Here is a 12,468-nt window from a genome sequence, read left to right as displayed (position 1 = left end):
GCGTAGCGCCCATCTGTATCCAACGGCGTACGACTGAATACACGAGCATCGGAGATCCCTACCATGTTCAACCCACCCACCATGCATCTTGATCCCCGAATATCCCCATTCTCAGGTACCTGGGCCCTAGCGAGCGATAGCTGAGACTTAGCGTCCGTCTGACACTGCCCCTCGTTCCCCTTTCCCCCTGTTTTTTGGTGTCTCTGTGCCTTGAATTGACGGCCAGTTATCTTCTGCCCCTCGGACGCTAGGGGCACGGCACAGTCTGTACTCCCCATCCAGTCGCTTGGTACCTGCAGACCCAAAATGCACTGCCGATCGACACCATAGCGTTCTGCCACGTACTTTAGTGGAGAGGCGACCCGGCATCTGACACTTTCATCCGGGAGGGCACATCTGTATGGTTTCTAGGAACGCTCTCGACTCGTCAATTTCTTTGCCTCGAGCTCTCAGACCTCGTTTCAGGCAGACGATGTGCATTGCCTGTACTTTTCGGAGGGGTAAGAGCAACAGCTAACGGACGCCGATGATATCGCGACCATTGCGGTCGCCGGCCTATACGGAGGCAATCCGACATGTCCACGACGTCCACGGTGCCATTTGTCATCAGGCGAGGAGGCAATTCCCCCGGAGTGGAGCTCGAGACATGATTGACCGGCGCATTCGGGTGCACATGCGCCTTCCAGTGCCTAAAATTGAGTTGGAGTAAGAACCAATAGTCCCGGGAAGTAGCTTTTGTTTATGCTTCAGCGGATACAAGTTAGTGATCCGCCCTCATCACAGGATTGGACGGACTGCAGCGATTGCCACCGGGGGCGGCTAGTGTCTGGCTCAGATGACCGTTGGCTTTTAATCATTGTCCAAAGGCTGAAATTTGAGGCCGACAGGAGTGGAATGACATGCGTATACTTCCTGGCAATACCTCGAATAGAAGGCCGGGGTAATCATGTCTCTGGATGCTGACCAACACACCATTCATTCATCCATTTATTCATTCATTCATTTACAACTGTCCGATTTTGTCGAACCCATACATATCAACTGAATTGATTGTTTTCGACTGGTGTCGGCTCCTTGGCGCCCTCCCAATTCGGTTAGCGATAGGAGCCAAGAGCAACTATGGACCAGTTTGGCCGCGGAGCCCTTTTGAAAGGAGGCCATTGGCGGCATCACATGATGAGTACCCCTCCTCACTAAGGGGGGCGGGGGAGAGAGATGAAGGCAATCTATGAGATGAGAAGCCGGAGACCGCGGAGCCCTGGCAGGACCGAACATGGCGAATCTAGAGAAAGAACCAATCGCATTCCCCGATCCGGGCCCAGATTCAGAGTCGGGCCGGATCGTGACAGGGGGTTCATATGACACGCTGATCAAGATTTGGGACCCAGCTACGGGACAATGCCTACGGACTCTTGATGAACACAGCAAATGGGTCCGATCCGTGACCTGGTCGCCCGATGGCCACCGGTTTGCATCGTCGTCGGATGACAAGTCCGTGAAGATCTGGGATCTTGCAACAGGCCAGTGTCTAGCAACCCTCCTCGGCCATGATGATGTCGTCTGGCGAGTGGCCTGGTCGCATGACAGCAGCCGCCTCGCATCATCTTCACTGGACAAGATCAAGATCTGGGACCCAGCGACGGGACGGTGCATATCAAACCTTGACGGCGGCGGCATTTGCGTTTACTCTATAGAGTGGTCGCGCGACAGCCACCAGCTGGCGACGGCGTTAGATGATAACCTCAAGATCTGGGATCTAGCCACGGAACGGTGCGTATTGACGCTGAACAACTTGGGCAGTTTCATCTACTCGGTGGCCTGGTCTGGTGATGGCAGCCGACTCGCATCCGGATCATCCGACCACGCCATCAAGATCTGGGATCCGGTAACCGGCCAGTGCCTGTCAACATTCAATGGTCACGAGAGTACTGTCTATGCATTGGCTTGGTCGCCGCAGAATCCCAAGGTCAAGAGCAGACTCGCCTCGGGATCCTATGACAAGTCCGTCAAGATCTGGGATCCAGCGACTGGCCAATGTATATTGACGCTCAACGGCCATACCGAATGGATCCGGGCTGTGGCCTGGTCGCGCGATGGCAGTCGGCTCGCATCTGCGGGAGATGACAAGTCGGTGAAAATTTGGGATCTATCAACGGGCGAATGTATATCCACGCTCAAGGGTCACACCAGTGGCATCTGGTCAATGAAGTGGTCGGCCTGGAACGCTGTCTAGCTGTGGAAGTAGCCTTGGATCCCCCCAACATGCGGCTCGACTGCATAAAAAACTAGATGTTTATTTTGGTTGAGAAGACTCTAGGTCGTTGGAGCTTGTATCTAGATTCAAGCCTCACGGTGCATCTGCTTTTCTGTATTCTACTTGTCTCGTACAGTTGTACAAAGACGGCCAAACGCCAAACCTCTGGGTTGACATCTCCCACGTAGCTATGATTGGTTCACCTAGGTTCACCCATGAGACAACTCAGGTGGTTATGGCCGTGGACAATAGGAGAATGAGTCATTCAGTTCCTCTTTTGGCTGGCTGTGACCTGGTTCTCCTCTTCTGAACCCCGTCAATCTGTCCTTTTCGCGTGTCGGCCTTGTCTCGGGCTCATACAGTCCTCAAACCCAGCGAAACATGAATGACAAGACAGTTGGGCTCTAAAGAATCATGCCTTATTGGGGGGTAGTAGATTGAAACAATAGCGTGTTTCCCTTAATTTTGATATTGAATCAGAAGCTTCGATCTATTCCAGTCTTTGTAAATTAATGTCGGGTTGGAGCACGAACGAGCCTCATCACCCGCTGACCAGGGCGGCGACGGGCGCTAAAGTAAGCAGTTTATGGGCTCCAGCTAAGCGCTCGGGCATCAGCCACTCTCCTCAACCGAAACCGTGGCAAATATAAAAACGCGGTTCCAGTACATGAAGAGTCAGTAATTGTAGACAAGGCTACCGCGACTTTGAAACCATACTAGTCATCGATAGTGCCAGAAGGACGGGAAGGCCACTTAAGACACACAAAGAAGGTGGAAGCTGCAAAGGGACGAGTCTTGGCATGAATCACATCCGGTTGGGCTATATCACGTGAGAGTAACTCCCGCCTTCGATGCAAACCACCCATCAAGACTGTCATCTCGATCCCAGCCGTCCTCTATCAACCCACGCAAAGACAATCGTGCGATCCGCCCCGGCTTACTACCCTGACCCTCTGGGAGCCTCTCTCTAATCTGATCTCCTCGCGACTAGCTAGATTGCACCTGCCGCGAGTGCTCGTGACGCCTCCGCCCGCCCTCCGCCCTTCAGGTATCGCTCGATCCCAACCGGACTACGGGCTGTGAACCCTCTTAACCCCACCCCCCACCCGCGCAAGGTCACTTGAAGTCGTCGAACCCCCAATCGCGCTCTTCCAGTCGGGGTGGTTCAGCTTCAGGACTCTCTATGTGGAAGAAGAGAAGAGACCGTGTCCTATCCTCTACCGCTCCTCTCCCCTCCTCTTCCGTCCCGAAGCTCCTGCCACTCGCCCGCCCCCCGGTCGTCCACCAGGGAAGCAAGCCACGGTCTCGTCTGCCCCGTTAGATGGCAGATGGTACCTACAGGTTCCAGCAGCCTGGGGCCGGGCAGTTCTACTTCCAAACACAACCACAGCAACCTTCACACCAACGACACACCGTTCAAAACGGGACCAATTCTCCGGGTCGACTGAAATTCAACCACGACACCCCCTCCCCTTCTCGTTCGCCCCCCGCAAACCAATCAGCCTCCCTCAATCCGTTCACCATGTATGGCCAGGGCCATCAGGGACAACATGTCATGATGAATGGCGGTCAGGCCCATCAGCGGTTTGGCATGCAGATCCCCAAATTCCAATCGGCTGCGCAAAACCATCACCCTCATCATGCTCAGCAACCACACCCCCACACGCATCACACCCAAACCACCCATAGCCTCGCTCATCAGCACAACTTCTCCGGTGGCGCCCTTGCCACAACCACCCCTCACTTCACCTCCACCCATCTCCAGAATGGAGCCTCTACCGCAGTCGACGATGATATGGACGAATCAATGAACGAGCATTGGCAGCAGCAGCTTCAGCTTGCGGCGGAGTCAAGGCAAGCCAATTCTCCACACTACTATGCCCGGATCATGGCACAGCAGTCCAAGGGAATCCAGATCCTGCCTAGCAAGACTGAAGCGTCAGAGCAAGGCGCTGAAGGTCGAAATGGTACAGTCACTGGCAAATCCGCTTCCCGTCAAGGCTGGAATGCACTTGATTTTGGCGGCCAAGGGCTCCGTGCCATGGCCTTTTCATTGTTTAACTACGTCTTCCTAGAGAAGCTCTACCTCAATCACAACAAACTGAAAGCGCTCCCCCCAGCAATTGGCCAGCTCCGGAAGTTGACTCATCTTGATCTTTCCGGAAACGACCTCACGGAGCTCCCTGAAGAAATCGGTATGCTGTCCAATCTTAAGAAGCTTTACCTTTTCGACAACAACATTCGCAACCTCCCTTATGAGATGGGATACTTGTATCGGCTGGATACACTAGGCATTGAGGGCAACCCCCTCAATGATGTCCTCAAGTCCCAGATCATGAAGGATGGAACCAAGGCCTTGATCAAATATCTCAAGGAAGAGATGCCAGGTGAGTTGACAATTTATTACTCACAAAAATCACCATGCAAGAAAAACCAGACTGATCACCTGAATATAGTCCACCTGCCTCCCCCTGATCGAGACTGGGTAATCCTCGACGAGACTGCGAGCTCAGGCAATAGTCCTACTGAGAAGATCACCGTTCTTTCTTACAATACTCTTTGCGACTCCTCTGCCACCCAGTCGCACTACGGTTATGCTCCCTCTCGCATTCTTTCTTGGGAGTTCCGCCGCGAACTTATCCTTAATGAATTACGATCTCATAGCTCGGACATTGTCTGTCTCCAGGAGGTTGACCAGGGAAGCTACAACAACTTCTTCCGGGAACAGCTGGCCTACAACAATTACAAGGGCGTTTACTGGCCCCGTGGGCGTGCAATGGGCATGCAGGAGGAAGATGCGAAGTCCGTCGACGGCTGCGCTATTTTCTACAAAGGAAGCAAGTATATTCTGCTCGACAAACAGCTGATCAATTTCGGTCAGACTGCTGTTCGTCGACCGGACGCCAAGGGCCAGGATGATATTTACAATCGCTTGTGGCAGAAGGATCACATTGCAGTCGTAGTCTTCCTAGAGAACCGTCAGACCGGTGCACGCTTCATGGTCGTGAACGCTCATCTCTACTGGGATCCGGCCTTCAAAGACGTCAAGCTTATCCAGACAGCTATTCTGATGGAAGAGATAACAAAGCTCTCTGATGGCTATGCCAAGTGGCCCGCCTGCACTGACAAGACCGCGTTCCGCTTTTCTGAGGCAGAAAGTGGCTCTGAAAATGCACCGGTCACGGAACCTGCGCCGTCCATGGAATACGCGAGCGGTGACCAGATTCCTCTCCTTATGTGTGGTGACTTCAACTCCTCGCCCGGTTCGGCGGCATACAACCTCATCGCCAACGGCCGGTTGGCTGAGGAGCACCCAGACCTGGAGAAGCGTCTGTATGGCAACCTCAGCCGCGTCGGTATGACGCATCCCTTCAAGTTGAAGTCGGCCTACGGCGCCATTGGAGAACTTTCGTTCACCAATTACACGCCTGATTTCAAAGATATTTTGGATTACGTGTGGTTCTCGTCTAATACGCTGCATGTGTCCGCACTCCTCGGAGAGGTGGACAAGGAGTATCTTCGGCGGGTACCTGGGTTCCCCAATTTTCATTTTCCTAGTGATCATGTCGCATTGTTCGCGGAGTTTACCGTTAAGGGGAAAAAGGGTAAGGTTGTGGAGGCAGATTTTGGGCCTCAACGGCACTGATGAACCGGAGCATTTCGAAATCTTCGAGACAGGTGTTTGTGTAGTCGGGTTCTTTTTATGCAGCTTTTTTTCTTCATGTTTGTTATCTCGGAATCTTTTTGGGGGTGGTGGGTAACTTAGCCCGCTCTCTGTTTGTCTTATGCTTCTTTTCTCCCTTATTCTCTTTCTCTGTTGTCGTTTTCTCTCTCACTCCGTGATTATGAATTGTTTTTCTTTTCTCTCTTCCGTCTCCTTTCTCCTATATGTTTTGTTGTCTTGCTTATCCCTGTCCTCTTCTCCTTATACTCTCTTGCTACCACGTTTCGTCGAACTGGCTCCCGCCTCAGTGGGCTGTTGGAAGTAGTCAACGACGTAGCGGTCTCGCTGTTCATGTTTCCCCCCCTCCTCCTTGTCATCGCGTGCTTTCCTTTCCTCTCTTTTCTTTTATCCGCTACACGTCATGTTGGGGGTTTCCTGATATCTCTCGGCTTCATCTCACCTAATCTCTAACGTCATCTGTGACGGCTTCACGACGCTTAGGGCGGGTTGGTGTTCAGGTGGAACAGGTGGCCGAAGGGCTTTCTGGTGAGGTTGCTCTTTGTGGTTTTGCCTGGCGAAGGGAGTTCTTTTTCTGATCCATGTACTTGTTCTGCCATGCCTCAGATCTACTTGAGAAATAAAGCGTGGCTTTCTTGAAACTAGCTTTTCGATTTCCGTAGAGATTTTCGTATCTTGGATTCCTGTTTGCCTCCATTGCAGGTACTACAGTGCGTTGTGCGTAGCGCTATAATTCGAAAATGCCTTGGTATGGGAGAAGTGAGTGCTGAAATATGGTGCCTCTGCTCCCCAGACTGTAGCATACAAAGTCTTGGTCTCCTCTTATGAATACCTTCTAGGCATTGCCTAGGATCACAGGGGATAATAATGAATTATGATAGATGAAAGACAAGATATACTTTTCAGATGCGTTCTGGCTCTGGACCTAGTCATGTCGTTCTTCGCTGTTCCGTAACAGCTTGTGAGTACTCAAGGGCTAGTCATAATACCCAGTACCTTAAATAAGAAGCTCTAGAAACGTAGGTAGCAGAGGATCGGGTTTAATCAATACCTAGGCAATTGGCCTTCAACACGTCGAATACCTCATTTGTGGCCAAGCAGTTAATAGACACTGCAGTCATGTCATAAAATACCCTGTCAGACTTGATCATTAATGCTCGGGTGATTTAGCCCGTCGCTTGGGGTCAAATTCAAGAGACTGAGCAAGCATGGGAGGTAAATAGAGCAAAGAAGCACTCGGCATACGTAGGCGACACGGAGAGGTACGAGGAAGGCTCTAGATTTATACTGTATGATCTGACTATCGTATACATTAGATATTTCTAATGCCAAGTGGCATGTTTTTATACTTCAATACGGCAACAGACATAATTTATCCCAGTGAAACCGGATTATGGTATCATTTCTGAAGCAGAAACTGAGATGTCGTGTTCCTGCAACACTAATGGCTGAATTTTAACATAATGCCTTCTCGGTGCGCTGAAACCTTCTCAGTATGTGGACCTTCCAGGGTAAATTTCTACTGTTTGGGGATTGTGTTGTGGAGGCCCTAGCAGCTTATACCACAGCCACGTAACGACCAGAATAATTGCAGTGCTAATATTTTGTCAATTTGGAGATTTTTGAGATAGAGGACAAAAAACAGAGAAGAAAACAAATATATTTTATAAAGCAGCTGTTAAAATAGCAAATAAAAAAGAAATTCTGATGGGGCGAACCGGGATTGAACCGGTGACCTCAGCATCTTCAGTGCTGCGCTCTCCCAACTGAGCTATCACCCCGTTGTATATTAGAGACTCTTTTTTTGCCTAGATCAACTTGACTAGAAAGTCCTTCGTAAAATCAAACAGGTGTTGTCTTCGCACATCCATTCGGTAGTCGAGCCTAGGGCACTCTTATTACCTTTGTCCGGAACAGTCGAGCTTAGTAGGTGAATGGGTTCATATAAGATGATCTGCGGGTTAAATATGATTTGGGTTCTGTGTGTGAATATATATATTATATATATATTTATTGGACTCAGAAACACCAGCCCTTGGATATTACGAAATCAAAAATATACATCCCGTCCAAAACCAAAGAAAATCAAACCTGATACAGGACCCATATAAGTAAAATAAATGGTCATTATGCCTACATCCACTGGTGCTCTCAACCCGTGGCTGTTGTTCATCGCTTCACACCTGCGCCACATCACATGTCAAATGTCCCCATGTAAGCAACACTCCATACTCAAACACGAACTTGCTTCCCTGTGAAACCTCAGTGTAGTCACCTCCCCTTGCCCCCTTTATTGCCATTTACCATGTCGGTTGAAGAAGGTACACACAAGCTCCCCGATGGGCTTGAAGCCTACACCAAGACCTGGAAGGTACAGTCAACCCTCTCCCTAGCTACAGGATAAGAGGGATGCTAGAACAACCGCAATACAGTCAGATGGACAGCCGCGCGCTATAATCGCATTTATTCACGGCTTCAGCGATCACTGTAAGTTTCCATAGGGGTAACAGGGTATTTCGCACACGAAGACAAATTTCATTAACAAGATGGCAGGTAATGCCTATTATGAGCTATTTCCAACCCTCGCATCATCTGGTATTGAGATCAGAGCTTTTGACCAGCGGTATATATAATCCATCTATATCCCCAAAGTATCTGCAAGACCCAGAGCTAACACATTCGGCTTTGGACAAATCCAGGGGCTGGGGACGTACCTTCAAAACGCCTAAGGAACGCGGCAATACCGGCGGTACAGACGTCGTGCTTGCAGACATTCACTCGTTCCTGCTCAGCATTGTCCCCCATGCAGCAGCCTCAAACACACCACTCTTCCTAATGGGCCACAGCATGGGCGGCGGCGAGGTTCTCAACTATGTCCTGCACCCTGATTCGCCGTACTACCAGGCCTCGCCGCGGCCCAAACTGGCTGGTCTTCTGGCCTACTCACCGCTGGTCGCACTGCATCCCTCGACACGCCCGTTCAGGATCACCGTGGCCGCAGGCCGACTGACGGCGCGGCTCTTCCCACGGATGCAGCGAGCGTCGCCGATCGACCCGACGATTGTCTCGCGGGATCCGCAGGTGGCCACGGACTACGTGAATGACGAGTTGAGCCACGACATCGGGACGTTTGGGGGACTGGCAGGGATGTTGGATCGAGGGCTGTGGCTGGAGAAACTTAGTCAGGGGGACGTGAAGGGCATGGAGCTTTTGCCCATGTGGTTCGCGCATGGCGATGCGGATCAGGTTACCAGCTGGGACGCAACGAAGCGGTTGGCTGGGTTGCTTGGGTCGAAGGGCGACGTAGTCTTTTGCTCATACGACGGAGGCTATCATAGACTGAGTGCGGATCTGAAAGAGACTACGGATAAGTTCGTGAAGGATCTACTGGACTGGATCCTCGCTAGATCTCCTTTGGATGGAAACAAGGCAAAGCTGTGAGATATCTAAGCGTGGTATGTAGATAAATCTCAAAAGGTATATACTATCGAGCCGTGTGAATGCCAGTAATGGCGAATTTTTCTATGGTACATGATTAAATTTGAGTTTTGTCTAACCATAATGCTGTGCCGATCATGCAAATTATACAAAGATATAGTACAGATGAGGAGACGGGGATCTTGGGCTGTACAAACGAGCAGATCACCGCCCGGGAGAATCTTCGATGCGTCGCCAGATTCCAACGAAACCACCGCCCATGGTACGTATACCAACCTTGGGTCGACAAACCATAACCGGTTCTTCTTCCTTGGCCACCTCCGCTGGAGTAGGGGAGTTTTCTATGTTTTCGGTAGCTTCCGGGAAGGCTTCATCTGATTCAGCAGCCGGTCCAGCTTCATCAGCATCAGAAGGCGCCCACGAAGAAGGATCAGCCCCAGACTTCTTAAATGCGAGTCGGACATCCCAGTGCCGACCACTGGTAATTCCAAGACCAAGCTCAACGACTCGTTCTTGGACAAACGGCAGTCGCTGCTTGCGAATCAATTGCACGCAATCGCCAATCTGAGTGATGCTGGGCATGAAGACAACGAGATAGCCATCCCGTTTCAAGATGGGGGCAACATGTGGGATCCTAAGATGCGCTGAAGGCATATCCAGAATGGCGTGAGATAGGAAAGGTTCGGGGGAGCTCTGGCCGGTCAGCGAAGAGAGCAAATCAGTCTTCGTTCGTTGCTTAATTTGTTCCGCGGCCCAACTCTCGACGGGACCGACATAGAAGTCAACATCGCCCGCGTAAATTCCACGGCGAAAGCCGCGCACATTACGTTCCGCTAGCGCGGAGAATTTTGACGAGACGTCCACCGTATGTACCACGGCTCCGCGCTGTGCGCGCCAAGCATCCCATTCCTGCTGCTCCTTGTCATGACCTGTCGCCGTTTCTTCCTTTGTGTCTTTTTCCCCTGGTCTGCTCGCTCGATTCTCGAGGTATTGGATCTGTGATCGCGATGGACGGGGTGGAGGAGTGGTGTTTGCGGCATGAATAGCGCGTGCCAGATGCAGCGTCAAGGAACCGTGTCCGGTCCCAGACTCGAGGATTTCTAGCGGGGATGGTGATTCACCCGCAGCTGGTGGGTTGACATGGATATCGAGGAGAGAAACGATCAAATTGCCGTCATGCGAGTATATCTACCGGGTGTCAGTAGCTGTTGCAATACCGACAATCGCGAACTTGCACCGGATTGCGCATACGGGAGTCACCAGGCGGGGTGTCAAGGAAACATATTCCTCCAGAGTAGGGAGACTCAGTCGAACATCCGGGCCTGTTAAGACGTCAATTCATGCTGCAGCGCAAGAGTCCATGGCGTGATCAAGCCTGCCTTTGTGTGCCTGGACGGTGTCCCATATCCGGCTCCCAATGATCCGATCATGTTGGACGTGTCCTCGGCGGAGATAAGTCTTGTCACCGCACTTCAATGGCTTTGTCAATTGCGGCTGCTTCTGATGAATCACGACTTGATCCCCCTCTGCATATCTTTGTCAACCCTGACTGTGGCGTCCGAAGCCCGCGGCGCGTACCTTGGAAGATAGAGAAATCGGTGTTGATCGATCGTGGGCGGAGAAGGGAAGAGGAGGGGGAGGACGGGGTTGAGGACCACCCCAGAACTCGCCGCAAAGAATGCAGCAGACGAGCCATCGCAACAACTCGGGCGAGAGAACCGGAAGAAGAAAAGGGCTCTTGAAAAAACGCAGAACCCACTTGGCTGGCCCTGTGGACCCACTTGACAATCTTTCCCCCGGGTTCCCCTCGCCGCTCACCGGGGAACCCCTCGATCCTGGCTTCACGATTTTTTGATCCTCTGCGTTGGCTCGCGATTCTTCTTACCCTTACACTCACGACCGCCACCTACTCTCATAACGACCGCTACTACATTTCTCTTCTGCCAAGATGGGATCTACCGTGCTTCCGTATATGGAGACCAAGCCTAAGCTGATCTTTTTCACCGACTTTGACGGCACCATCACCGTCGATGACAGTGAGTAGTTGGAAACCCCTCCTTTTCCCTTCGTCAAGTAGCAGACCTCCCTCAATGCTAACGGTGGTGACAGGTAATGACTTTATGGTGCGTGCTTCTAGATATTTTGTCTGTCCCATCCTTCGCAGGCTAACGGTCGCAGATTGACAATCTCGGATTCGGCCGTGAGGAGCGCCGCAAGTTGAATGACCAAGTCCTCAACGAGACTCTTGGCTTCCGGTAAGAGACGATCTGTGGAATGGCTTGCTGGGGGTTACTTCATTTCTAACTGTGCTGCTTTCTGTTCGCCAGTGACGCCTTCCGCGCAATGCTTGAGAGCATCAAGACCCCGTACGACGAATGCATCGAGACTTTGAAGAAGAACATGAAGCTGGACCCCTACTTTGTGGAGTTCTACAACTGGGCCCGGGACAACAATGTGCCCATCGTCATTCTGTCCTCCGGTATGCGCCCAATCATTAGCGCCCTGCTCGAGAAGTTCCTTGGCCATACTCCGGGTAGCCATCTTCACATCGTCTGCAACGAGGTCATCCCGCGGGATGGCAAGGATATCAACAGCGAGGGAGGCTGGCAGATCAAGTATCACGATGATAGGTTTGTATTCCGATATTCTTTGACTGATGTTCACTTTGCGCTCTTGATCCCCCTCATGCTCATACTTGTTTCTTTTTTCCAGCCACTTCGGCCATGATAAGTCCCTCGAGATCAAGCCCTACGCTGCCTTGCCCGATAGCGAACGCCCAATTCTCCTCTATGCCGGTGACGGTGTGTCCGACCTGTCGGCTGCCGCAGAGACCAACCTTTTGTTTGCGAAGAAGGGTAAAGGTAAGTCCCGGAATCCCTGCACCAGCATCGACGCGGTTCGATCGGTAACTGATGCAATTCCAGATTTGGTGACTTTCTGCGAGCGCCGAGGAATGCCTTACACCACCTTCGAGGACTGGTCCACCATCTTCTCGACCACTCAAGATATTCTTGCTGGCAAGGTGTCGCCCAGCGACGTGGCTGTCAAGGTGAAGAGCGTTTAAAGTGAATCAACAAATAGACCTAGAACGGGA

General features: G+C 51.6%; 5 protein-coding genes across 5 annotated transcripts; 4 read left to right on the top strand and 1 right to left on the bottom strand.

Annotated features, from left to right (window-relative positions):
• Positions 1–1,273: 1,273 nt before the first annotated feature.
• Positions 1,274–2,233, top strand: N7462_007798 (WD40 repeat domain-containing protein; the record flags this gene model as incomplete). The annotated part of the gene is made up of 1 exon (XM_057079516.1): positions 1,274–2,233. The coding sequence occupies one exon, from the start codon at positions 1,274–1,276 to the stop codon at positions 2,231–2,233; it is 960 nt and encodes a 319-aa protein (XP_056932186.1).
• Positions 2,234–3,575: 1,342 nt separating this feature from the next.
• Positions 3,576–5,900, top strand: N7462_007797 (CCR4-Not complex 3'-5'-exoribonuclease subunit Ccr4; the record flags this gene model as incomplete). Its single annotated transcript, XM_057079515.1, has 2 exons — positions 3,576–4,641; positions 4,711–5,900. 2 exons carry the CDS (start codon positions 3,576–3,578, stop codon positions 5,898–5,900), a joined length of 2,256 nt encoding a protein of 751 aa, XP_056932185.1.
• A 2,233-nt stretch (positions 5,901–8,133) lies between these two features.
• Positions 8,134–9,377, top strand: N7462_007796 (acylglycerol lipase; the record flags this gene model as incomplete). Its single annotated transcript, XM_057079514.1, has 5 exons — positions 8,134–8,150; positions 8,208–8,307; positions 8,369–8,423; positions 8,490–8,559; positions 8,636–9,377. 5 exons carry the CDS (start codon positions 8,134–8,136, stop codon positions 9,375–9,377), a joined length of 984 nt encoding a protein of 327 aa, XP_056932184.1.
• Positions 9,378–9,578: 201 nt separating this feature from the next.
• On the bottom strand, positions 9,579–11,070 carry N7462_007795 (tRNA (adenine-N(1)-)-methyltransferase; the record flags this gene model as incomplete). The annotated part of the gene is made up of 3 exons (XM_057079513.1): positions 9,579–10,562; positions 10,626–10,696; positions 10,953–11,070. The coding sequence occupies 3 exons, from the start codon at positions 11,068–11,070 to the stop codon at positions 9,579–9,581; spliced, it is 1,173 nt and encodes a 390-aa protein (XP_056932183.1).
• Positions 11,071–11,322: 252 nt separating this feature from the next.
• On the top strand, positions 11,323–12,438 carry N7462_007794 (putative Phosphoserine phosphatase; the record flags this gene model as incomplete). Its single annotated transcript, XM_057079512.1, has 6 exons — positions 11,323–11,410; positions 11,484–11,497; positions 11,553–11,629; positions 11,702–12,004; positions 12,087–12,235; positions 12,299–12,438. The coding sequence occupies 6 exons, from the start codon at positions 11,323–11,325 to the stop codon at positions 12,436–12,438; spliced, it is 771 nt and encodes a 256-aa protein (XP_056932182.1).
• Between the last annotated feature and the right edge of the window lie 30 nt (positions 12,439–12,468).

Source organism: Penicillium macrosclerotiorum, assembly GCF_028827735.1.
Source record: "Penicillium macrosclerotiorum strain IBT 26536 chromosome Unknown utg000007l_segment0_segment0, whole genome shotgun sequence".
Taxonomy (NCBI): domain Eukaryota; kingdom Fungi; phylum Ascomycota; class Eurotiomycetes; order Eurotiales; family Aspergillaceae; genus Penicillium; species Penicillium macrosclerotiorum.
This window is presented reverse-complemented; position numbering and strand designations above follow the sequence as displayed.